Genomic DNA, 26,501 nt, shown 5'->3' on the forward strand with positions numbered 1-26,501 from the left:
AACTATCAATAATGTAGCATAATATCTCAACATAACAATATCATGAGAATCACCTAAGCTTATTATATTTTTATTTTTATCCAATTTTAACAATTAGAACCATTAACTCATGTCACTGTTCATTTGTTACTATTTATAATCTCGGTTTGCATAATATACACAACACTTTTAACTTTCAAACTAACACTTATTAAGTATGTACACGTTCAACAAGCATATAACATAACCCACTTAACATTATACACCCCATTTATTCAAAATTATAATACTTATTCATATGACAAATAGTCTAATCATGCATTTTTCAGTGCCAAGTCATCAAGAGCTCGATACCATTATCCTTTCTTGAGTATCCATTACTTTTACATATCTCTAACATCATATCTTTATAAAACACTAGGGAACAGTGTTTTCGTGATTTCATCAATTACTTCTCATCCTCAAGGGACAATTATAAATTATATCTCACTCACAAGGTATTAATAAACATGATACTTATATTAACATCTCAATCTATATAAACAATTTAAAATAGACTCAGCATCCAAACTTAGCTTGGTATCGGCACCAATCATGGTATGTACCTCTAGACTCAATTACAGGGTCTAGTTTAGTCCGTAAATTGACTAACTCTAGCTTTGATATCACTAAATGTAGCATCCCACCCCCGACTCGATCATTGGATCCGGATGCATGATGTCTGTAACACCCCTCACCCGTATACGAATCTCTTGATTTCTTTGACAAAGATTGATATGGTTTATTCATCGATCTTTTTTTTGAATCTCTAACCTCGAAATCTGCCTTTCTCTTTTCTTTGCCAAGTTCTTCAACTTTGCAAGCTCGGTCAACTAAAATAACAAATTCTTTCAATTCTAGAATCCCGACCAACAGCCTGAAGTTTTCGTTCAATCCATCTTCGAACCTTTTACACATAATTGTTTCGGTTGAAATACATTCTCGTGCATACTTACTAAGTCTAACAAAATCTCGCTCGTATTCGGTCACAGACATACGGCCCTGTTTCAGTTTAAGAAACTCTTTTCGCTTTTGATCAATGAATTGTTGACTAATATATTTCTTTCTGAACTCAGCTTGGAAAAATTCCCAAGTAACTCTTTCTTTCGGTACTACTGACACTAGAGTATTCCACCGCTGATACGCGGTGTCCCTCAGAAGTGAAACAACATATTTTAAACTCAACAGGTGTGCAAGAAAGTTCATCAAATACCCGAATCGTACTTTCAAGCCAAAACTCGGCTCTCTCAGGATCATCATCAACATTAGCTCTAAACTCTTATGCTCCGTGTTTTCGAATCTTATCAACTGGCGACTTATTCAGTCTAAAAAGTTCCACACCTTGAGGAGCTACGAGAGCCGGTTGGGGATTAGGTGGGGTGAAGGTTGTTGAGTAGCCGGATTTGTTCGAACAAACTTCGTAAACCACTAATTCATCATCTGGAAGAAGACTTCTTTAGCCTCTCCTCCTTGGCTACCTGATAAGTGTTTCGACTCAGATTGCGCTACTCCGTAAATGAAGGCTGGCGCATTACTTTTAATATCATCAACTACAGCTCAATTGGGATTCATTTACTATATGAAAACACGATTTAAAATTGTCAGGAGATATCACACTATCACAAGTTATATATAGCATGTATAGCTAGACTCTCACATACGCTACTTTAGTCCAAGAATAGACTAAACCTGGCTCTGATACACATAAATGTAACACCCCTCACTCGTATTCAATGTCAGAATAGGCTACGGAGCATTACCGAATTTATAACACAAATAAACCTACATTTCACATAAATATTCCAATATCATGTAATCATCATTCAACATCAATCATATTGTCCCTATTACGAGCCTACGAGGTCCAAAATATGCATTCGAGGTGGTTCGAGACTAAACTGTTAGCTTATGAAACTTTTAGAAAACTTAAAAAATTTTCCAATATACAGGGGACACACGCCGGTGTGGCCCGACCGTGTGCTTACACGACAAAAGTTATAACCGTGTCGCAGACTGTGTGGATGTTTGAAATGTGATTACATGGCCGTGTCACAGCTTGTGTTTGACCTCGTGTAACTCTCTGACTTGGGTCACACGGCCAATACACACACCTGTGTGGCTAGCCCGTGTGCCCTAAAAAAATGGCCACACACACCCATATGTTAGGCCCTGTCAAACCTGTAGGGTATACTGACTTATGCCACACGGCCAAGGCATACGCCTATGTGCTGGGCCTTGTAAAGCATACTGACTTGATTTCAATTTCAACACCAGGGGACACACGGCCATGCAACTTGACCGTGTGTCACACACGGCTGAGACACATGCCCGTGTGGACAAAAATAGGCTATTTACCAAGCCAATTTGCCACCCAACTTGCATGTACCTACATTAACTCAAATGGCACAAAACATGGTATAACTAGGCATATAAATCAACTCCAAACAAACTCAATTCATACCATTTCAAGACCAACCATTACAAATCATCCAATTACCACAACACACCAACCAATTTCATACCAAACTCACTTTTACAATACATCAAAATAACCAATTCCGAATATGCATTATTTGCCTAGATTCACTAGTATACTAAATTCACTTCTCAATCATTTAATTGTTATAGTTACCAAATATCAATAAGCATAACATATCCATAATCAAGCACCTAACAAGAACTATTTACACAACCAAATCAACTAGAATAAGCCAACTCTCATGGCTATATACAAAACCAAATATTAAACATTTATAAGCCAATTCAAATGGCTAAATTCATAGTTAACACATATATACCAAGATGACCAAACTCCTATACATGCCATATACTCAAAATACTTAAGTTCAAAAGTACCAAAGTGATAGCAGGATAGTGTGATGAAGTCTCCAATGATTCCCAAATCTGAGCTAGCTTTGATTTCACTATAAAACACAGAAAAATAAACGATGTAAGTTATAAAGCTTAGTAAGCTCGTATGAAAATAATAAGTAAAACTCACCATTTATTTACCATTCAAAATATACATATAACATACTACAAAACATTTAATCACAATGTTACCATGTATTCCATCATCTATTTAATCATGAACTCAATTCTTTCATATATTCGATGCATACTCAATTTACATACATACCTATATTGATACATATATATTCTCACCATTTCATATCTTCGATATACCCGTTGAACCATTTGGAATAATACAGGATACTCGGGAATCTCGCACCCTAAGTGCCAATATATATATAGCCGAAGCTATCTCAATAAATCTTGCATCAAAGTGCCAATACATAGTCGAAGTTATCTCAATATCATATCTCAAATAATGCTCACTCTCGAGCTATCAACGGGTCTGCTCATACAAGATAATGGTCATGACGTAACTATATAGTGCTGCTCACACAGGCTGACAGGAATTCGCAACACATGCTGGATAACTCAGCCACCGGTAGGATGTACGGACTAGTACCTAAAACAATAATAAACCCCTAATGACATGTCATTCGTATCCTAATCCATTCCTAAGGTTCAACCGAAATTTCTAATGCCGAATCTTCATCAAATAAGTCCGCAATGTCATATTCACAATTTATGAAATATTAAAGCATTTAAAATACAATTAAAACAAAGCTTATTACATATGAACTTACCTCGAATGCAGAAACATCGAAACAAGTCGATTAATTTGAAACTTTGTTCTTTCCCTGATCTAAATCCGTATTTTGCCTTTCTTGATTTAATTGTAATCAAAATTAACTTATTTAATAATATTTAATTTAGTCCAAAACACATATTAAGGCACTTTTACATTTTTCCGCTAACATTTTAACATTTTTACAATTTAGTCCTTATTTCATAAAATCACAAATTCATGCAATTTAACCAAAACCCATGCTAGCAAATTTCAATTAGGTCCCTAGCAGTCCATATTTTTTATTTATTTCACAATTTAACCACCAAATTTCAATATTTTACAAATTAATCCCTAATTGGACATTTTACTAAAAATCACTTAACAAATGTTGTTTATCTAACAACAAGCATGAATTTTATACCATTAAACATCAAAATACATCAAAATTCATCAATGTAAAAACCCTAAACCTTTAAAAATTTTACAAAATAGCCCCTAGACTAGCTAGGTTAAGCTGCAACGATCTCAAAAACATAGAAATCACTAAAAACCGAGTCAAAATCACTCACCAATTTAACCATGAAGTTGTCAAACCCTAAATAGCATCCATGGATGTTTTTATTTTCTTAATTTCAGCTAGAAGGAAGAAGACGAACTAAAATATTTGATTTATTAAACTTATTAAATCTTTATTAATCAATTACCATTGTAACCTTTAATAAAACATTAATAAATCACATAAACCATGTACATAAATGTCCAATAACCTTAAAAATGGTCTAATTACCACATAAAGACCTCCAATTTAATATTCCATAGCTATTAGACACCTTTAGCTAATAGAACATAAGTTTTACATTTTACGCGATTTAGTCTTTTTTATCAAATTAAATATTCAAACGTTAAAATTTCTTAACAAAAATTTCACACAACTATACTATCATGCTGTAAACATTAAAATATTAATAAAATAATTATTTTAACTTTGGATTTGTAATCCTGAAACCACTATTCTGATTTGACTAAAAACGGGCTGTTACAATGTCACATTATGTTGTCGAAGCAACTCAGGCTATCTCATTATATAATCATAAAATTTAAATCATACTTATCATTAAAATCAATTTAATCATCAATCATACTCACATATATACATTCACAATGTTAAAGATTCAATTTATCATGTTAGGGGGTTATGTAAGGTCAAATTTAAAGTTAGGACTTTATTCCAAACTCAACTATCAAATTTCTATGTTATGTCTCGAGATAGATGACTTCTTGTCTCGAGATATGCTTCATTTTTTTTAGGTATTTTACTTTCAAATTTAATTTGTCTCAAGACATTATAAATTGTGTCTTGAGGTATGTCCCTTATGTCTCGGGGCTAGGTTTTAAGACCAACCTTCCCTGTTTTCTTATTTTAGCTTCAATATTTAAATGTCTCGAGACAAAAGGGTTCTTGTCTTAAGACCTGTAATAGGACAAAAATTATTTGGCTTCGATGTTTTCTTGTCTCGAGACAAAGACAAAGACCACTTTGTCTCGAGACTATTTAGACAAAGTCTTAAGACATTAAACATATAGCTAGACAATAAGGTGAATTTTGTTTTTACGATCTCGAGACATATTCATGTTGTTTTGAGATTCACTGGTAAAATGACCAAAATGCACATTTTCAAGAGTTTAAACCTTACAAAATATACATTAAATGTACCTAAACTTTACCTCAATGCAAGATCATCATTTTAACACATATAAACACAACAAAAACATCATCAAATCATAACTATCAATGTATATAATCTAGCATAATTATCTACTAGTTCAAGGGATGAAATTCACTTTTATAACTCTTTTAAGTCAAATACTATATATACCAGAATGCAAACTCAACACCAAAAAAGATATTGTCGAGTGGGATTCTTGACTACTTTATATTTACATCTACTCTAGTTTATTCACAATTAAGTATAAAAGAATTTAAAATTCGCTTAAAACACTAAAATGCATCACTAACCCCTAATATCCTAAAATTATTTAAAACAAGCTAAATTAAATGTGAAATGAACTAAAATTTATAAATCAATTTTCTACCCATCAATTATACTTGCCCTAACCATTACTTGTTCCTTTGCTTAAGCTAATGTAAAGGGGAAAGAAACTCGAATTCTTTTACTGTGAAATAAATTTGAGTATTTTTAATATAAAAATAAAATACTACAAGTAGTAAATAAAATATCAAAATTTGTACTTTGATCACCAAACCTTTATTAATATTCTTATTCACACCCAAAAAGAAAAAAAAAATCGTCTGAACACATTTTCCAACAAAAACAGATATATACTCAGAAAAAAAAAACAAAAAAAATTCTAATAGGAAATGGCAACAACACCCATGAAAAATACACGTGTCAAATGGGAGAGCGTAAAGTATCGGTGTCCTAATCAAACTCGGCTTACAAATTAAAGAAGGAAAGGTCAAAATTGATATTTTAATATCTCATCTTCCTTTCCTTCTTTCTTTTTTTTTTCCCTTTTTTTTTTTCTTCTAAAATTTTTCTCTCTCATATTCCTTTCTCCCAAACAGGTTTATAAAAAAATTATTCTTTTTTTAAATAAAAATAAAAAGATATAAAAACGACCTTTTTCTTCCTTCTTCAACGGCCTCGTTCCTCTTCTCTCTAACAAAGTATTATTTCTCTTTTTACTTTTTTTGTTGAATTTAATTTTTTCTTCGTGGTTAATTATTTCAATGCATTATCCTTTTATTATTATTATTTTTTGGGATATATGCATTAGTGTTTAGATTCTGAGATGAAGGGTTTTTCGATTGTGCAGAGAAAGGGATTCTAGGGTTTTCTCCGAGGTTCTTCTCAGAGAGAGCTTTGATAAGGTAATGTTTTTATTTGTTATTTTTTTATTAAGGTTTTATTGGGAACGATATGATTAAAAGGGAGCTAGGGATTCGTTGGCGGTGAATTTGAGGTTGCATTGTATTGGTAAAGGGGATGTGCTTGATTTTGATTATTGGGTCAAACTTTTTTTTTCTCCTTTTTTTTCACTTCTTATGTAGGTTTGGAGTAATGAGTTTGCAGCATTGTTGATAATTTGTTTGGAAACAAGTGAGATGGGTTCGTGTGGGAATATGACTTTTGTAAACGAACCTTCGCGTGAAGTTGCTGCTGCTGCTGCTGCCGAGCAACATTTGTGCTCTGAGTCAATGGGGAAACTTGTCTCTGAGCAACGGGATTGCGTTGTGATTGATTCTAATGGGGATTGTGCTAGTGAACCGGGTGAAGATGAAAACAGTGTTTGCAAAAGGTCTGGGGATATTGATTGCAAAGTTGGAATAAAGGGTGAGGCCCAAATTGTTGGTTCTGGTACGAAGGGCTTGATGGGTGGTGAATGTTGTGAAAACTCAGTTTGTTTGAAGAAAAATGGTGGTGAAATTGCTGATGCTTCTTGTTCAAAAGCATTGGTGGGTGATATGTGCGGTGATAGTGTGGTTTGTTTGGAAAATAATCAGGGTGAACTTATGGGTGATTCTGGTTTGAAGGAATTGATGGGCAATGCGAATGATGATACTGTGGTTTGTTTGAAAGATCAGGGTGAAAGTATGAATGATTCTGATTCAAAGGAATTGACAGATGATAGGTGCAGGGATTGTATAGTTTACTCAATTGAAAATCAAGGTGAAAAAGTGGATGGTTCTTTTCCACTTGACTTGAGGAGTGATACATATCGTGATAGTACAGTTTGCTCCATTGGAAATCAGGGTGAGAATGTAGATAGTGCTGGCTCGAAGGAATTGATGGGTGATATATGCGGTGATGCTATAGTTTGTTTAAATGGTAATCAAGGTGAAAATCCAGATTGCTCTGGGCCAGAGGAATTAATGGGTTATGTTGATAATACAGGTTATTCAAATGAAATTCAGTGTGAAAATGTAGATTCTTGTTTGAATGAACTGAAGGGTGATAGGATCGGTGATCATGGGGTTGGTTTGAATGAAAATCAGGATGATGTTGACATTCATGATTCAGTTACTGATGTGTGCTTGGAAAAAAGTGGATCTTCTGGAGAGGATGGTACAAATGCTACTAAAGGATCACTAGGCTTGTCTCAGGACAAAAACAGTGCATCTTTGAGCAGTGGCATGGAGATTTCTACTAACTGTGAAGATCAGATGAAGGGTGACAATGAAAATGTGGTTGGTTTGATGTTAAAAGAATGTATGGGCAATAACCAAGGTAGGATTTGTTTGACTGAGAATATGGGTATAGATGGTCATCTCGACTCAGAAAATAATGTTTCACGGGATGGGGAAATGCCAATAGAACTGAACACAATTTCTACTTCACCTAGAAGTTCTGTTAAACTGGATAAGCAGGATGACGATGAGAGGGTCAATGGTTCCATTCTTCAAAGGATTGTGGAATATGGGGAAAAGAAGTTTGAAGAGAAAAATGATGCAGTAGAGAGGAAAGGGACTGACGTTCTGAACCAAATATTGCTTTCAGAGAACTTTAAATGGCCCTTTGAGTTAATAGACGCAACTGGTGAACACAAGAGTAAGGATGGTACGAGTACCTATTGTTCCTCTTCAGAAGTAGCTATGAAAGAAAAACGAGAGGTTTTAACTGAGGTTGAGGCTAATATTTGCAACCAAATGTCATTTATTCAGGGTAGTCACTTGGCTTCAACATTAATAGGCATTGGTGATTGCAGGAGTGATTGTCCCCGACAAATTGACCTGAAGGATGGTAAGGCTATTGTGGGTCCTTCTCTAGATGGGGAAAGTGGTGCTTCACCCATGATAGAATCTGAAACGTGCGGCAAGATATCTACTTCATGTTGTGTTGAGACAATTTCCAACTTACAACAAACAGGTGATTCAGTGGGTAGTTGTGACGGGCATAACCAGAAAGATGATCCCAGTAGCAGTGGTCTCTCATTGGAAAGTTTTACTAAACCTGTGGAAACTAAAAGTAATGATGATTTATGCATTGAGTTGCTAGCTTCAAGGAGATTATCTGACACACGGAAGAATGCACAAACTGTTGGTAATGATATTAGTGACTCATCAGGAGATGGTGTTACAGAGGTTTCTGAGGGGAGGACTGATTTTCTTGCATATACAAAGGCTGAGACTTCCTGTGAAATAATAATAAATGCCAAAGGAAAGGCCTGCAACTCGAACAGGGATTCTTTTGAGCAAGGTGCAAACTGTCTTTGTGATAAATCAACTTCTTTGTCATGTCAGCCTGTTGATGTTGTTGACAATGGTTTGTCTGGTAGGCTGGATCCACAAGATCTTTTGGCAAAGGATGTGTGTGCTGCAATTAGTTCTAGCAGTTCAATTGACTGTTCTGGAAAAAGAGAAAATGAAGGGAAGGATATCGTCAAGGCTGATTGTGTTTTAGAAACTAAAAATTGTCCAACCACATCTTCCTCTTCTCGAAAGGGCAGACAGAAAAGTAAATCAAGCCGAAAGACTCCTGCCAAAAGGGGTACTAGGAACTGCAGTAGCACGAAGCTGCGTCGCCCACACGGAAGTATTGAATTCCTTTTCAAAGCTACAAGAAGGAAGAGAAGCTGTTCATCAAAACCAGCTCGTTCTTCCATTTGGGGATTGCTCAGTAACATTGCCAAATTTATTGAGCCATGTCCTGATCCTTCATGTAATGGAGTGCAGAATCGAAAACCTTCTAAAGCTAGGGGTGGCCGAGGAAGTGGGAAACGAAGCAAAAACCGAGCTGGTCAAAACAGAAAAGAATCAAGTGGGCTAAGTAGCACTTTAACCAGTTGCCTGCGTCTGAAGATTAAAGTGGGCAAGGAAGTTGCTCCAAGTAATGTGAATACTTTGGTTGCAGAAGTGGTTGATCCATCAGTTCTTATTGGTACTTCCTTTAGTAATTATGGGAAGGAAACCAATTTACAATATCCAACAGTAGCAAATATTGTTGAAGATAAAGTAGAAGCGGGTAGTGAAATGCAGTTTCAGTCCAAGGAGGATCAAGAAATGGTGAAAACATGCTCTGATGTTTTTCTTACGGAAGTAAAACTAGCAAATAAGGCTGTCAGGTGTTCTGAAAATCTTGAGAGGATGTCTGAAGATGCTACAGATAGTTCCCTTATAAGTCAGTCTGATGCAGTTGCTGAAGCATCTCAAGAAGCAATAGAGAACAAGTGTATGGACCCTGGAACTTCACCAGATTCAGAAGTAATCAATACAATTCCTGATGCACAAATTGGGTTAACACACCAAGAAGAGTCGCTTGATACTGTTTTGGATATTTCTGGGGCTTTAGCTTCTCCTAGAGGTGCTAAGACTAGCAAGGGTAGCAATAGGGGAAAGAAGGATAATCATAGATCTCCTGGTGCAGCCAGCACTAGGAAAGCTAAATCATCTAAGAGTCGCCGAAGTAGAGAAAAAACAACAGGTAATGGACTTGTCTCCAGCGAGGCTCTTACTTCATCCTCTGCTGCAAATTCTTCAAGAGAGAATTGGATTGGAGTCCCCAAAGAGGCAACAGAAATGGAAAATAGTATGGATATTAACGATTGTTGCAGTCCTGATGTTCCAGATACAAAGAACACTAAGCATTTCTCTTCCTCTAAGAGCAAGCGTAATCAACTTTCGAAAAGTTCAAGATCTCAGGGAGCGAACAAGGGAAAGTCCAGAGTCTCTGATTCTGTCAAGAGCAGGAAAGGAAATGGTTCTAAGCGGAGGGGAGATGAGTCGAAGTCAGTAAGTAAGAGCAAAGTAAAGGAGAAATGCTCTGATGAGGAGATTGTAGCCAGAGGAGGAAAGAGCCCAGTAACAGGTACTGGAACTTTAAGGATTTGTGTTAACTATTTCTTCCCTCCTCCTCTGTTCTTCTCATCTTATTGTTATAATTAATCTCTAATAATTTTCACATATCAGTTGTCATTCTTCTTCCTTTCCATTGGGATAAATTGATTCGGAATAGAAGTTGGAGACTGTTTTAACTATTTTTGCAATAGTTGGTGCTGCAGGAAATCAGATTTCAGATGATAATGAGCACTTAAATACTGGAAACAGTATTGAATCTGCAAACATGGTTAATGTTGACTTGGTACCAGATGGTGTCATGGAGCAGCATACACAGCCTGATAATGCTTGGGTGCGTTGCGATGATTGTCATAAATGGCGGCGAATACCAGTTTCACTTGTAAAGTCAATTGATGAGGCATACCATTGGTATCTATCATTTCATACACCTCTTTATTATCTTAGAATGCAATTTATGTGAAAATTTTATCAAATGCTGGTGGTTCCATTTTTGTTTTGTTAGCTCTTAAATGTTTGAGAACAGTCAACCACTTGTCCAAGCACATCACAAATTTGATTTAGGAAGGATTGCTTGAATAGTCAGTTAATTTATGCTTTTCAGTCTGATTCTGGTATGATGATATCTATGCAATTTGGACTTGAATGTCGCTTCCATCCAGGTTCTGAATAGATTTTGGGGGCTGTGTTGCTTCCACAGTTGTGAATTTATGGAAATTGCCTGACCACCTTAATTTCTTTCACAGAAGATTCTAATTGTTGCGTGTTACTGCTTATATGTAAGACAAAAGACAGAAAAGTCACATTTTAATTGAGCTAAATCAGGATGGTTTTAGCATATATGGCTGATGCATTATTATTATTTTTGAAGTAAAAGGAAATATATGAACAATTACTGTGCATGGTTTTGAGATCTGGTCTCTATTCAATTCAGAATTTACTTTGAGCCATTTTATTGGGAAGAAATTGCCGTCTCACTGGATTTTTCACTTCCTTTTAAGATTTTAATTGTGGAATCTGTATGAGAAGGATGCTGTTTATCCTATCTCTGTTAAGTCCACTTTTTATCCATGGAAGTCTTCTTTATGATTTCAGGATTCCTTAGCTTTCAGGAGAGGTGTGCAAGACTTACTGACCTCTATTGCTAATTGTTTGTTGTGTTTCTCTTGAGCCTGAGGTGATACGTTATCAACTTGTGGAAACTTAATTGTTCTTCTAATGATTGCAGTCTTCATAGACCATGGCATCTTACTATCTGATTGAATGTTTTATCTTCTGATTAGGCTTGTGTTGCATAATATGTTCTCCATTCCAAGTGTGTTTGCATTTTGTATCTTTTCATAAGCTTAGATACATACAAAACGTAATCTCTTTACTTTCCTCAAGTTTTTAAGACATTGGTGACTTTTGTCTTGTTGTACCGAGTAAAGCAGCCTGATGTCTTAGAATATTTCTATTTTGTCATTTACTTGGAAGGGTCTGTGGGGACAACGTGGATAAAGCATTTGCTGATTGTTCAATCCCACAAGAGAAGTCCAATGCAGATATTAATGCTGAGTTGGGCATATCTGATGCTGAGGAAGATGGTTGTGATGGTTTCAATTATAAGGAATTGGACAAGGGATTTGAAACTAAACGTATGACAGGTATAATGTTTTCTATTGATAGCCAAACTGCATGAATGAATTGTAGATAGATGCTGTTTTAGTATAATGATTATTTTCCTTTTTGATCATCCTTTCATACTCACTTTCCAATTTATTGCAGTGTCGCCACCTTCACATTTTTGGCGTATTGATAGTAACCAATTTTTGCACCGTGGCCGGAAAACTCAAACCATTGATGAGGTCCAACTCTGAGCCTAATTTGATTCCGTTATATGTTTACATACTACTGAGTCTGCAGTTGGATTTTTCATCTTGTCAGTATATTCATTCCATTTTGTTGTGATGCTAATAATGATCGGAGGGGCTTCCTCTAATAACTCAGTGTGAAAATATAGGTATTACTGTAAGATGCAACATTTCAGTCTTAAGTTCTAACATATGGATGGTGCCTCTAAAGATTATTAACCAACATCAGTTAGGGGATCTGTTAGTCATGGTTCAAAGTAAATGCTACAAACAGGGAGATAATAGAAAAAATACATCTTGCTTGGTTATCAAAGGCAGTATGACTTTATCTTGGAGGGGAAGCTTATTAATCTTTTTAGGTCTTTTGATTCTTATTTATTTCCACCTTTTCCTTCCTATAGATTTTATGCTGACATAGTGATTCATGTGATAATATAATGTAGTTTTTATTTTTTGAAACTACATTAAAGTATCACATGAGCTCACTACGTTAGCATAAGAACTAATGGATGGGATCCTGTATTACTTCTTACTTTAAGGGGAGGGGAGGGGAGGGGAGGGGGTTGTGGCGGGAAGTATTTCCTATGTTTTAACTACTTCATCACCTTCTTCACTTATTCTTGTTTAATGTCTAGGGCTCTAGGTCTAGGCTACACTACTAAGGTTAGATTTTTGAATTACTTAATCTCCACAAGTAAGGCCTTGGTGGTAGAATTTGATCCCATGTCTTGGATAAATAACTTTATAAGTTAAGCTCTCTAACTCCTCTCTTTCCTTGCTTTAATTTTCTTTCAGTGCATCACAAATATTGGCATATAATATAAACTTTAACTGAATTGGAGAAAAGAACAACTTTTCTCTCTGATCCATACTTTCATTGTCAGATTGATACTTTTGTGGCTATATTGTTTGCTTTTGTGTTTCTTTTTCTGTAATTAACATTTCAGTTAAATTTTAAGCAGATAATGGTTTGCCAGTGCAAACGACCTCCAGACGGTAAGCTTGGTTGTGGGGATGAATGCCTAAATCGGATGTTGAATATTGAATGTGTTCAAGGAACTTGTCCTTGCAGGGACCTCTGTTCAAACCAGCAGGTTCTTCACTGTTTTTAGTAGATGACAATATACAATCTTTTTGCAGTATATATTTGGTTGTCTTTGTTTCTAACTTCTAAGAAGACTTCTTTTTAAGAGTATTATTTTCTTCCAAACCTCTATTTTGCAGTTCCAGAATCGCAAATATGCGATGATGAAGTGGGACAGATTTGGTAAGAAAGGTTTTGGGCTGAGGATGCTAGAGAATATATCTGCTGGTCATTTCCTTATTGAATACGTTGGAGAGGTAAACCCATGATTTTGTTTTATAGTACTTTTATGCTTGTTGATCTTGACAGACTTGTTGAACTTATAGTCAAATTCAAGTTATGGCTTTTTTATATTTCATTTTTGTAATTGTTTAAGTAGATGTTACCTTTAAGTAAACCACATCCATAATGAACACTGTAGTTGAGGCTTCCACCCCTTACTAGACTTTTAGGTAAAAGCACCTAATGTATTGTCAAATGGATTTGCTGAGTAAGCATGCTTAAGGCATTGTTCTGCCGTGTCATGGGTAAGCTTCATTATCTAGTTTATATAATCTATGCACTGTCTGATGCAGTAAAGTGCAGTAAAGTCTGTTTCTTTTCAACTTTCTTCAATGGGAATTAAGGATTCATATCCTAGCGGAAGGACAAAGTTCAGTGTATCTAGTTATTATTATGATCTCTCAATTATTGTGTCATACGATATCATGTTGACTGTGGGTTTTTTGTGCAAGCCATTTTCCAAATCCGATAGCAAGTTAACCAATTCCTGTTGTACTCAACTGAAACTTTCTCTTATTTTTTATGTATTCAAAAGCTACATTTTTTGTTGTACAAGAAAGAAAGTCATAATTGTTGAAGGCCTGTTGTTGTCTGATCCATAATTCACGCATGAAATAATTCTGATTGTCCAGGTACTTGGAGTAGAGTGGGGATGTATATTATGCTGACTTTACTTTTGTAGTCACTATATATATGTATAATTATGGGTGGCATTTGAATTATTTGGTTCATCAGGTGCTTGATATGCAAGCTTATGAGGCTCGGCAAAAGGAGTATGCTTCTAGGGGTCAGAGGCATTTCTATTTCATGACATTGAATGGCAGTGAGGTTTGGATGATATCCTTTTCCATTCATATTTTACAAACATAATATGACCATCAACTTGCATACAACACTGATAGTAAGAAGACAGTAGCAAGTGAAGAAAGTTTAACCATCTCCTGCCTGTATTTGGTATTGTTAATTTGATTATTAAACGCTTAGGACATGTATGTGTACATAGCTAGAAACATAGTTTTGTGAACTTATTTGAAAAGTAGCTTTTATTTATTCTTCATGATAAACCCTTTTATCACTTAAAGTACTCTCGGGAAACAGAGGATGCTTCCATGCAGCTTTAGCCTTGCCTTTTAAAATTCATGCTTTATATGCCGTTGCAGCCCCATGTTTGCTCATAATTGTAATTATCCATTTGTCCTGAATGATATTTTCCTTAGTTTTCTCAGTTTATTTTGTTTATCAATAAAATCTACTATGTTGTATATTTTTTTGGTCAATTTATTACTTCGATGGTTTGGTCTCAAGGATAGTTTTCCCTTCTTCCAGGTAATAGATGCATATGTAAAAGGAAATCTGGGGCGCTTCATTAACCATAGCTGTGATCCCAATTGTCGTACTGAAAAGGTGATTTCCACCTCCTTTTATAATGCGAGGATATCTCCACTATATGGAACCTATTAAAAGCTAGATTGATAAATTTATTTTGGGGATTTCTGTTACGAACTTTTCTTTTGGAATTTGATTTGCCAAATCTACTAGTATGACAGTCATCTTTGCCTTTTTAAGCTTTGTTCGTGAACTGACCATGGCTTTAAACTATTTTTTTATATTAATAATATATCAATATGTTAAGTCAGACTTAGATTATAAGGGTGTAATAAAATTAGCTTCTTGTTTTGCCTTTCTCCCTTGGTGACCTCTGTACCTTTCTCTGTCTTTGGGGCTTGTCTCTGTATATCGTTTGGTCAATCATATTTTGATGTTTTCCTTGTTTATGTTTCCTGAATATAAATATGGCTAACCTTTTTTCCTTTGTCTTTATCTTTCTCATGAGCAGTGGATGGTAAATGGTGAAATTTGTATTGGACTGTTTGCATTGAGAGATATAAAAAAGGTAAGTTTGCAGAGTATGTTATTGATGCCAAGCATAATATGGGATATTGCATTTACTTTTCTTTTTTCTGGATTGCATTTACTTTTCTTTTTTCTGGTTTGGCTCATACATACAACTTGAATTTCACATAACTGATCTACCGAATTCCTTTAAGTTGAGATTTTGAGCTCCTATTCCAAGTTGCTTGCTCAAGTCTTAAAAGTTTGAACTTTTTTCTTTTTCCAAACATAAACCCCAAAAATTTAGTTTGTTTAGGAGTTCCCAACAAGCCCTGTTAGTAGATTTCTGCCATATATTAGCTGGTTAGCCTTTTATTGAGGCTAATGACTAATTCCTGCTACCATGTTGAGTGGCTGGCAGAATAAAAAGATTAATGATAAAATGCCTATTCTAGAGGAACTTCCTCATAATAAGACAAAATACTTAATTAGCGAGTTGAGAAACATTAAGTTGATCAGTAACTTCATAGTAGCCACGCATGATTCATGAATCCCCAGTGTCAGAAAATTTAATGCAGTTGCTGTCCTTTCTGCTGAAGATTTAAATAAACCAAAAAACAGAGGGGAAAACCTCAATAGTCAAGATAATAGCTTAAGGCTAAACTGGAGCAAGCAGAATCTGATGTTTAGGCAGAGAATATTTGGAGGGTATAGGGTACATGGACTGAACTTGAAGAAATTGTTATGGCATTTCACAGATACATACGCATATATACACGTGTGTGTGTATATGTCTGTGTCTTGTCTTTCTGTTGCATGAGAAGTCATCTTCGTATATATGTGTGACGAGCTTGGTATATTTGTTAGGGTGAAGAGGTTACATTTGACTACAACTATGTGAGGGTATTTGGAGCTGCTGCAAAAAAATGTCACTGTGGTTCACCTCATTGTCGGGGTTATATAGGTGGTGATCCACTTAGTGCTGAAGTCATTGTTCATGATGATTCAGATGAAGAATCTCCTGAACCGACGATGCTTGAAGATGGTGAAACCTGGACTGGTTTTAAATATGTTATATCTAGATCAAGTTCCTCTGATGGTGCAGCAATGCAATCTGTGGAGAGTGTAATAACTGATGGTGTACTGAAGCCTGAGAATATGCCAGAAGCTGAGGACTCTGTGAACCGTTCTGCTTCTGCCACATCAGAATTGAAGACGGTTGAAACTGAAGGTTTGAAGGGAAATCTCCAATTAGCCATTCAGCCAGAAGAAGCTTTGCCTGTGACAATTGCCAGTGAATCTGTTCAGCCAGATGGTACTGAGGAACAGAAGGCTATGAACAAAACCTCATGTTCCATTCAGAAATTAGATGCTTCTCAAGATATGTCAGATAATAGATTATCTTCTGATGTTATTGATGCTAATAAGAAGTCAAAGTCTGATGCTGCAGAAGACAAACAGGTTTCTGCAAAATCACGTCCCCTGATGAAGACTTCTCGTTCATCCAGTTCTATTAAGAAGGGGAAGATTAGTAGTAATTCTCTGAGTGGAAATAAGTTTCAGACAACATCCAACAAGTTTCAAGTATCAACTGTCAAGCCCAGAAAATTCTCGGAAAATTCTAGTACTTGCCGTTTTGAAGCAGGTTAAGAAACCTCTTATCTTTAGAATGAGATGTTTGTAAATTTTCATTTTACTGAAACATACAATTGGATTCTTGCAGTGGAGGAGAAACTTAATGAGTTGCTGGATTCTGAGGGGGGAATAACAAAACGAAAGGTTAGTGGTTAAGTTTTTAAATTAGCATTTTTTCTTTTCCTTTTCTTTTATCATTTTTACTAGCTTGCTCTCTGCTTTGGCATCTCTTCTAGTCATTCTAAGATGATACTTATTTTAATAAGGAAATTATGTGGATTTTCTTGTATTGCATCATGCTTCTTTATTTCTGAATTTTATACCTGATAATTTCATTGGACATTTTGATTTCTGACAGGATGCTTCTAAAGGCTACTTGAAGCTTCTGCTTCTCACAGCTACTTCCGGTGATAGTGGCAGTGGTGAAGCAATTCAAAGGTCAATTTAGTCTCTCTTATTTTAGATACCTTAATAACATCATACTTTGTGCACCACTAAGTAAGTTTCCAGCCTGATTCTAGCTTTCTCCTTGTGCAGCAATCGAGAGCTTTCAATGATTCTTGATGCACTTTTAAAAACAAAATCCGGACATGTGCTGACTGATATAATTAACAAGAATGGTATTCTTTCCTAACTTTTGCCGCACGGCATCCAATTATGGGTACTTCGCTGCAGTTGTGTCTCTGTTGGCCTGCAAATAATGGCTGTTGCTTTGGTTTTCAGGTTTGCAGATGCTACACAACATAATGAAGAAATACAGAAAGGACTTTAAAAAGATACCTATTCTTCGGAAGCTTCTAAAGGTGCGGTGTGGAAACTGTGGTGTTGCATTATTATTTTGTGGTGATTATATAATGATATTTGTGAATATGCTATGCATGCCATTTCTAGTATTGCTTCTTGGAATTTAAGGTGCATCATAGTATTTGAATTGAATGGTAGTAAAAAGGATGTACTCCCCTTTCCTAATTTCAGGGAAAAAAATATCGAGGAAAGCATTCATTATCATGGGTTAAGTGCTTTCCTTTAATGGTTATTTTCAACAGTAGTTTTTGCATTTTACTGCTGAATGAAATGGCCTCAATGCTTAAGTAGTTTGCTTTGAAAGGAAAAACAGTTTGGCAGCATACGATTCACCTGTAATTCTAAATTAAATGATGATCTGCTGCTGTGCCTGGTTAAGTCTGTGATAGTGCAGACAGATCATGTTTTTAGTTTTCCACACCTCTTTTGCATAATTGTCTTTTTTTGATAATCTTCACCTTCATTTGAAGTACAAGGATATTTTCTTAAGCAGCTCTTTTAGGACACAGTAAATGGTGCATCCCAAGGGTAAGGTTCCTTTATGTAGGAGGAAAATTTAAATAAAAAAAAAAGAAAAAAAAAGAGCAATATGAATGCCTTTTGCCTAGTCTGCCACTACCGTGGCAGAAAATTTCGCATAAGATTCATTTAGTATATCTGTGCATTTGTGTTCGTGTAAGGATGGTTTATCTGAATATCTCACTTTTTTGGACAATACAAAAAGCTTCCAGTTAGGTCCACTGAATTGTCATTCTTAAGCTGGTAACCCAGAAGTTTCAAGCTAATAGTGTCATGCGAACTTGAAATTAAATAACAAAATTCTGTGGAAAATATGACAAGACTACAGTTTGCAACTTACTTCTGCAGGTTTTAGAGTATTTGGCAGGCCGGGGAATTCTTACACAGGAGCATATTAATGGAGGTCCTCACTGTGCTGGAAGGGAGAGGTTAGAGAATATAACTGAGTTTTGTTTTGATTGAACATGCTTTTCTGTCTTTTCTGTATCTTTACATGAAAGCCATGCTTTCTGATGCACAGCTTTAGGGAGTCGATTCTGTCATTCACAGAGCATGATGACAAACAGGTATTGACCGACAAACATTCTCTTTTATTGTTTGTTAGTATAGCTTCTGTAATCTATGGACTAGTCTTCTTTCCTTGGATGTATTTCAGATCTAATTGTTCATACCTGTCTTACAGGTCCATCAAATAGCCCGAAATTTTCGAGATAAGTGGATTCGAAAACCTGTTAGAAAGCTTGGCTACAGGGACAAGGATGAGGGCAGGATGGAGTTTTTTAGGGGTTTGGACTGTAACAGGGTTTCAGCATCTCACAATCATTGGCGTGACCAGGCCATACGATCTACTGAAGCAATTAATTGCATCATGCAATCTGTGGTTGGATCAACTTCAGCAGATACTTCCACCCGAGAGGGTGGTTCCTCATCATCAGTTTGTGTTTCCCAAACCAACAGTACCAGAATTCGCAAGCGGAAAAGCCGCTGGGATCAGCCAGCGGATACAGATAAAATTGATTCTCAGTCACCAAAGAAACTTGAATGTAGCTCGTTATCTGCTTTAGGTCAAGCAACACCAGATCAGATAGAGAAGATGAACAGTGGGGATAACAAATGCCAAGACAGTTTTTCTAAAGGTGAAGCTATTAACATTGAGAATGGAAACCAAAGCTTTCAGCAGGATGCTCCACCAGGGTTCTCATCTCCTCTCAATGCATCTTTGGTGTCATCTACTTTATCATCAACTGCTACAGGTTTCCCTACACCTAAAGTTGGTCAGTTGAAGTGCCCTGATGTGGTTATTGCTCATCCACAGAAGAGATTCATTTCACGTTTGCCCGTTTCATACGGAATCCCACTGCCCATTTTGCAGCAGACCGGATTACCAGAAGGTGAAAGTCTAGAAAGTTGGGCAATAGCCCCTGGCATTCCTTTCCACCCGTTTCCACCCTTACCTCCATGTCCCCCCGATAAGAAAGACACTCAACCAGTTTCTGCTGCTCTCTCCACCGGAATTAATACCGACTCAAAAGAAGGGCTACAGGAGAGCCGTCGACCTTCCACTAGTTGTCCTGATGAGAGCGTTGCAAGCACAGCTGGTGGAAACCACCCAGATTCAGACATTCCAGGTACTGACATCCAACAGACATTGAAAAGAACGAGAGAATCCTCATATGATTTGGGTAGGAAGTACTTTAGACAACAGAAACGAAAAGGATCGCCATGGGATAAATCTGAAAGCTTGGGAAACAACCATACAGGCGAGATGTGCTGCATAGATGTAGGAAATATAAACAATGAGCCCCGGAATTCATATTACTCGGATGATATAAACCGGTAGAACTGGAAAGGTCCCAAAGATCTTTTTATCTGGAATCAGTGCCCATCCAAATCAACATTATTGATTTATAGAAAAATTTTCTGAGAACTGGATTTTCTTTCATTTCATACATTTGATGTATTTTCCCTCAATTCTTTGTTTCCTGGGTTTAAGTTCCAGTGGAAATGTGTAACATTATTCGATTACCAACTTGTGAAGGTAATTAATCTCAGGTTCTTTGTGATTAATGGTGTTTGCCTTCTTGGAGGTGGCATTTTGTGTTCATCTTATTATGTTTTGGCTTATCAAGAAAGGGCATGGTGTTTGCCAGCTTAGTTTTGCATTCACTATCCATCAGCAGCATTGGACAATCTGTGTCTATATGGCATTGCTTGAATGATCGGTGGATCATTTCATCAAGCTTCGCATTTTCCTCCCCTACTGTTTCAATTGATATTAAATTTATAATAGTTTTAAATGTAATGCAACCAAAAACCCATTCCTAGTAACAATTTAAATCTTGACTTTGATCCCAATTTGGATTAGGGGACAGTGTTATTGTACTGCTGGAAGTTATTTCTAATGTCTAAATTCTAAATATATTTAATTTTATAAATGTTTTTATTTAATCTATAAAATGATATAAAATATTTTGTAAGATTTCAAATTAAATCAACTCTTTTTTCAAAAAAATTGTGATTGAAAACATACTAAATAAAATTCAGCACATGGCGAAGTCAAATATTTATGAGTGGAAATCAGGGCAGAGAAAAACCCAACCCTATTTGCAATTTTGCATTGTACTCAAATCTATTTACATTTGGAGAGTTGATAGAATGCAGACAAATTACATTCATAAATAGATTAATTCAGTTGAATTAATAATTGTACAATCAATTGCATAATTCATTCAATTAGATTCAGGAAAATATGCATGCATATAATGTAGATATTCTGGTACATAAAACGATTCAATTACATCATTGAATGTGTGGTTGTTATGTCATTTGATTATTTTATATAATTAATGATTGTATGATTAATAGTAAAATTCATTCAATTACATTTATACACCAATTTCATTAGATCAATGATTATATTTTATTTGATTACATACATAATTAGATAAATGTAAATGCACGTAATGTTATAAAATTGGTATAGAAATAATTCAATTAGATCATTAAATGTACGACTAATTATGATTCATTAGTTTAAGTTCGAATAATTAATGATTGTATGATTATTAGTAGAAGTGGCAAACAGTCAAGTTTAGGTGAATTCAAGTCGGGTTATTTCAGGTTTGGATCTTTTTTTGTTCAGGTTATTTTGAGTTTGATCTCGAGTCTAAGTTTATTTTATATTTGATGTAATAATATATCTATACAATGTAAATGTTTATATCTCAGTCGATGTTTTCAAAATTAGACTAGATCAATCAATCAAATCAATTGGACTGACAAGTACACCAATTCAAAACAAGATAAAAATTGATTGATCGTGAATTGGTATAGATCAATTGAAAAATAATTATTTTTTTATAATTTTAATAATTCATAATAATTGTTAAAGAAATTAATTTCGATATAAATTATTAGTTTATTATAATTAAGTAACTTATTATTGTAATGAAATAATTTTATTCAAATTAACATTTGTTATTGTTACTTGTTAGCATAAAAATTATAAATGAATTAATTTATTATATAAAATCAAGTGTGTTAAATAATTTTATTTTAAAATAAAAAGTATTACAAGTTAATTATGTTAGTTTTTTTCATTATAGATTGTTATTATATATGTTTTTTTATATAATACCTAAAATTGTATATAACTTTTCTCAACTCTTAAATAAGAGAATAACGCGTTTCAATACACTCAAATTCATAATAACAATATCAATATTATTCGAACTAATACTCAATGAGCTAACCATGTTATATTTTTAAAATAATGAAATAGATTAACTTAATTTTTAAAAGTTTAAAAAGAGGTAAATAGGACTCTGACTTAATTTAGATTCCGACATACTTAGCATTTGATGTATATTTAATGATTCAAAAACTCATTTTCCAACGTAAAAAAGGAAAGTTTAAGATGTGGTAACTAGTTGAGTCTTGAGTTGACATTTCAATGACCTAAATTATTTTCATTAGTGCAATGGCTGAGATGATTTTAGATCAGAGGATCGCACCACACTGTAGAGGTTGTGACAGGCAAATGTCAAATCACTACACATCTCTGTGGTTAGGTCCAAATTTTCAATTCCCTCTTTGACCAAGTCAGCTATCAAAACTAGGCAACTGTGTCCTACATCATATATTATAATAATAATAATAATATTGAAATTCAATTAATTCAGACATTAAAGGAAACTAGTATGCAACAACAATGGTCAGTTGTGGTAGCACAGACAGACTAGCCACATGTAATAAGCGTCGGTTTCAAAAGCACCATGATTTACAAAGTTGCACCAAACACAAAAACTTACTTTAATAAGCCTGAATGCCATACCATTCGTTAATTGTCAAAATCCTCACCAGTATGCATGCCTGCCCAATGCTACAGCTGCTTCCATCCTTTGCTTTATAATATTGATTCAGTTCAGATATTTCTCTGCTCAGTCAAAGCTTTCAAATACGACCGGTCCGTCCATGGTTTAAATGCACCTTCATGAGCCGTATTCTGACAAAATACTCGTAAAAGCTTAACTTCGTACATAATAAGCTGCTTAGGAAACTACAAGCTATTGAAATGCACAAAAATGCCTCTCATTGTTTACGTCATTAGAGTTTCATTATTCATATACAAACTATAAAAACAGCTTTTTGCCTTATATAAGCATTATATCTTCTATTATTTCAGCATCATTACATTTGAATCTACTAGCTAACCTCATTCAAGTTGTTTACTAAGCCAGTTTGTCCCTTTCACTGAATGGTTATACCTTTAAAACGGGTTGATCGGTAACACAAAAGCCGATGCTTTTCCCTGTTTCAAATATATTAGCATGAGATGATGTACCAATGATAAAACACTCACCTTCAACCAAAAGAAAAATCCACGTAAGAGACATAAAACTTTACGTGTATCAGGCCTGAATTCATCAACTGTCGTTCTTAGATCTGCAAGAGGAACAAAATGGTTGTTAAAGCTAACATTGTTTGAGAATTTCACTTAACTTGTATAATGGCTGAATAAATACTGAAACTAAAGAAGGAAACAATTATCAAGCTCAATATGTTCTGCTTAACCAAAAACTATGGAATCAACGCAAAATCTGGAAGTGCAATAGAATGAAGGACCACTAAAATCACTTGCAAAAACAATATCTTGTTCGTCGGTCTTTTGCTTTCAAGAAACGTTTCTTGTTCAGTAACAATCAATAAACTCGGAGAAACCAAATGTACCTTTGTACCAATCAAGGTATGATTTTCCAACGGTTTTGGTTGAATATGATTTCATTCTTCCATGCCGCAAGTCTTTAACACCCTGCACTGGTTTTCTTTGAGATACATCTCGCCAAAGATTTTGAAACTCCTCTCGGTTATAGGGAGTTTTAAGAAGATCCATAAGCTGCTCCCTGAACTGAGACGGACTAGAACTTCTGATGCCATCTCCACACTCTTCACCAGGCTTTTTTTTTCCAGCAACAAGCACCATGGAACCAGGAAAAAAATAAGGTAAATGAATCAACAACATACAAAACTTAAGGAACCAAATATACTAGAAATCCCTTTCTTGAACATCCAGATGAGATTAGAGAGTTACAAAGCAAAGATAAAGGAAAATAAGAACAAAAGCAATATAGAGAGTTACAAAGCAAAGATAAAGGAAAATAAGAACAAAAGCAATATAGAGGGTTACAAAGCAAAGATATATATATACCAATGATTGATAGCATTTTGATGGCACAAATGGTGTATAATCTCCTTTGCATAAAGGCATATTATCCAATGTAAATACTTCTACATCAGGACAACTGCCATCATATTTCTGATGTGTACTTTGATGACCCTTTTCATAGCTCGGTTCAGTTTTGGTGCCAGACTTATCAAGTGAAACCAGAAACTGAGTGCAGTGTTCATCTTTAATAGCATAATTCATCATCTTCGATGGTTCTCCACTTGATTTACAAGCAACTGGATCAGCCTCAACTTCCTCTTCTAGTTTGTTTTCATTATCTCCACTTTGTCTTTCCTGGCCAGGAGAATTTCTTAATTTTTTCTTACTCCTTTCATCTCTGATCTCCAAAGGTCTCTTCACAGTATCAGGCCTTGCTTTCCTTGAAAAACCACCCAAAATGTCAGAAACCTTAGCCTTTTCTCTTTTCAAATTACTCTTGGAATTTGTCTGCCTATCCACATTCTCAAAGGACTCTTCTTCCTTTCCCTCATACTTAAGCACAAGTGAGACATCAGAGCTAAATGGAATTTGGACCGTGTATGATTCCCCATTCTCATCTAGTTTTAAATTCTCCAAAAAACAATTATATTCAGGATTCTTCTCCAGCTCTTCTTCCTCATCATTGTCATCGTTGTCATCGTCACCACCACCACCACCACCACCAACATCAGCAGAAGCAGCAGCAGCAACATCATCATCATCATCATCACCATCATCATTGCCGTCAGGATGAAAACCAAACTGCTCAAGATTGTTAAAAAATTGTCCATACTCAGAATCTTCCATGTCAATTTCGTTATACTGATCCATAATTTCCTTTTCAAAATCCTTACGAGTTTAAAAAAAATGCCGGTGTTTTTTCTTCAATAGACTATAAGCCTTGAATCCTTCAACATCTCTGCAACTTCATCATAACATGTAACATTCTTCAGTTTCCCTATAATAATAAAACAAATACATAAAGAATAAAAAAACCTCTCATTTTTTCTCTCAGTTCTCTACCAGTCGATCACATTGTGCATGCAATTACAAAAATAAAAAGCCCGTGATTTATACTATAGCAACCAAAGAATGAAGATTTTTATTTCCAAACAGAAAAAAGAAACCATCTTTCTCCCTTCATAAAACTGCTACGAGTTAATCGAGGCTACTTTTAGTTAAAAGAACCAAAAAGAAAAAGAAAAAATAATGCGAAAACAGAAATCGCACAGTGGCTTGATTATGTTTTGTTAAGCTTTCTCAGGAAACAAACAGAAAAGAGTAAAGCAGTAGAGCAGAGCATACCGGAAAGTCTGGAGTGTTGCTTAGTTTACTCTTGGTGGCTTTTGTTGAGTTGAAGTAACCAACAGCTTAAAACTCGGCGGAAGAGAGACACAAAAACATGGAATTTAAACAGGGAATTGAATGACACTTTGTCTTTCTTTTCTAATTAGAAAAGGCTTGAAACAATTTTAGTTGGCCCATTTAAGTAAGGGAAAAATACTTGGATTTGCTGTTGGCGTCGATTTGTGTATCTTGGCTTACGTAAATTTCGTTCGGTGTGAATCGAATAAGGCGAGCTATAGTCGTAGCGTATCTGGGAGTTGGATTGAATTGAGAGAAAATTTTATTCAATTAATAACTTTTATTTTATTATATTAATTTAGTTGGATATTCAAGTCGAATATGAAATTATTAAAATTAAATTAAAAAATAAACATTTCAAATTAAAATATTGTTACAGTATAATTAATTTGAAGTAAAAATTTTAGTATGATAAACTTGATCCTTAATAAAGTACCCAACTTATTATTTTAGAAAATTTTAAAATTTTAACTTTCTTTATATATTCTTTAAAAAAATTAAATTTTTTATAAAATTTTAAAATTATAAATTTTGGAATTTTTATTAATATTTTGAATTTTAAAATTAGTTTGAATTTTTTAAGTTTTTTTAGAGAGACCAATTTGTTTATTTTAAAATTGATGAGATTTACACCAATCTGTTATTTGAATTAAAGTTCAACTCGACTCAAACTCGAAACTTGAATTACAAATTTGAGTTGACTCGAAAAAATTATTAACTCGATTCGATCAACTCAAAATTCAATATTTTCACCCCTAGTCTCCGACACTATTGACTGCTCTTAACTTCTTTTTATTTATTACGATATTTGATAAAAATATTTTGATTATTTACTTGCATTTTTTGAAAATTTTATGTAAACAATCTTGTGATTATAATTAGAGAAAAATATTGGATTAAGTGCAATTATTTTCAAGCATCTAATGTGATCTACTTACCTTATGATTTTG

At 34.8% G+C, this 26,501-nt stretch overlaps 3 protein-coding genes across 4 annotated transcripts; 1 reads left to right on the forward strand and 2 right to left on the reverse strand.

Moving 5' to 3' along the window:
- The first annotated feature begins 6,158 nt into the window (after window positions 1-6,158).
- Window positions 6,159-20,549, forward strand: LOC108489077 (histone-lysine N-methyltransferase ASHH2-like). 2 transcript variants are annotated; one of them, XM_017793346.2, is made up of 19 exons: window positions 6,159-6,347; window positions 6,497-6,551; window positions 6,732-10,485; window positions 10,667-10,883; window positions 11,949-12,118; window positions 12,240-12,319; window positions 13,288-13,419; window positions 13,550-13,666; window positions 14,427-14,519; window positions 15,018-15,095; window positions 15,529-15,585; window positions 16,392-17,169; window positions 17,248-17,303; window positions 17,518-17,597; window positions 17,697-17,779; window positions 17,883-17,962; window positions 18,831-18,910; window positions 19,003-19,048; window positions 19,165-20,549. In XM_017793346.2, the coding sequence occupies exons 3-19, from the start codon at window positions 6,786-6,788 to the stop codon at window positions 20,320-20,322; spliced, it is 7,005 nt and encodes a 2,334-aa protein (XP_017648835.1). In that variant the 5' UTR covers window positions 6,159-6,347; window positions 6,497-6,551; window positions 6,732-6,785; the 3' UTR covers window positions 20,323-20,549. The 2 variants fall into 2 exon arrangements, with proteins under 2 accessions (XP_017648835.1, XP_017648836.1); XM_017793347.2 differs by having other exon boundaries at window positions 10,679-10,883.
- A 2,039-nt stretch (window positions 20,550-22,588) lies between these two features.
- LOC108488553 (uncharacterized) lies at window positions 22,589-23,984 on the reverse strand. Its single transcript, XM_017792836.2, has 3 exons — window positions 23,712-23,984; window positions 23,344-23,426; window positions 22,589-22,986 (listed from the first exon to the last, which is right to left on the reverse strand). Exons 1-3 carry the CDS (start codon window positions 23,962-23,964, stop codon window positions 22,906-22,908), a joined length of 417 nt encoding a protein of 138 aa, XP_017648325.2. The 5' UTR covers window positions 23,965-23,984; the 3' UTR covers window positions 22,589-22,905.
- Window positions 23,985-24,060: 76 nt separating this feature from the next.
- LOC128290599 (uncharacterized) lies at window positions 24,061-25,770 on the reverse strand. Its single transcript, XM_053026311.1, has 2 exons — window positions 25,492-25,770; window positions 24,061-25,144 (listed from the first exon to the last, which is right to left on the reverse strand). Exon 2 carries the CDS (start codon window positions 25,015-25,017, stop codon window positions 24,061-24,063), a length of 957 nt encoding a protein of 318 aa, XP_052882271.1. The 5' UTR covers window positions 25,018-25,144; window positions 25,492-25,770.
- Window positions 25,771-26,501: the final 731 nt, after the last annotated feature.

Source organism: Gossypium arboreum, chromosome 3 (assembly GCF_025698485.1).
Source record: "Gossypium arboreum isolate Shixiya-1 chromosome 3, ASM2569848v2, whole genome shotgun sequence".
NCBI lineage: Eukaryota > Viridiplantae > Streptophyta > Magnoliopsida > Malvales > Malvaceae > Gossypium > Gossypium arboreum.

Coding starts and splice junctions, on each gene's coding strand:
- LOC108489077 (XM_017793346.2), top strand. CDS start 6,786: ATGGGTTCGTGTGGGAATATGACTTTTGTAAACGAACCTTCGCGTGAA. Junction 15,096..15,528: donor CCAATTGTCGTACTGAAAAG/GTGATTTCCACC, acceptor TCTCATGAGCAG/TGGATGGTAAATGGTGAAAT. Junction 17,170..17,247: donor TACTTGCCGTTTTGAAGCAG/GTTAAGAAACCT, acceptor GGATTCTTGCAG/TGGAGGAGAAACTTAATGAG.
- LOC108488553 (XM_017792836.2), bottom strand. CDS start 23,964: ATGGTGCTTGTTGCTGGAAAAAAAAAGCCTGGTGAAGAGTGTGGAGAT. Junction 23,427..23,711: donor ATACCTTGATTGGTACAAAG/GTACATTTGGTT, acceptor TTCCTCTTGCAG/ATCTAAGAACGACAGTTGAT. Junction 22,987..23,343: donor GATTTTTCTTTTGGTTGAAG/GTGAGTGTTTTA, acceptor GTATTTTGTCAG/AATACGGCTCATGAAGGTGC.
- LOC128290599 (XM_053026311.1), bottom strand. CDS start 25,017: ATGGATCAGTATAACGAAATTGACATGGAAGATTCTGAGTATGGACAA.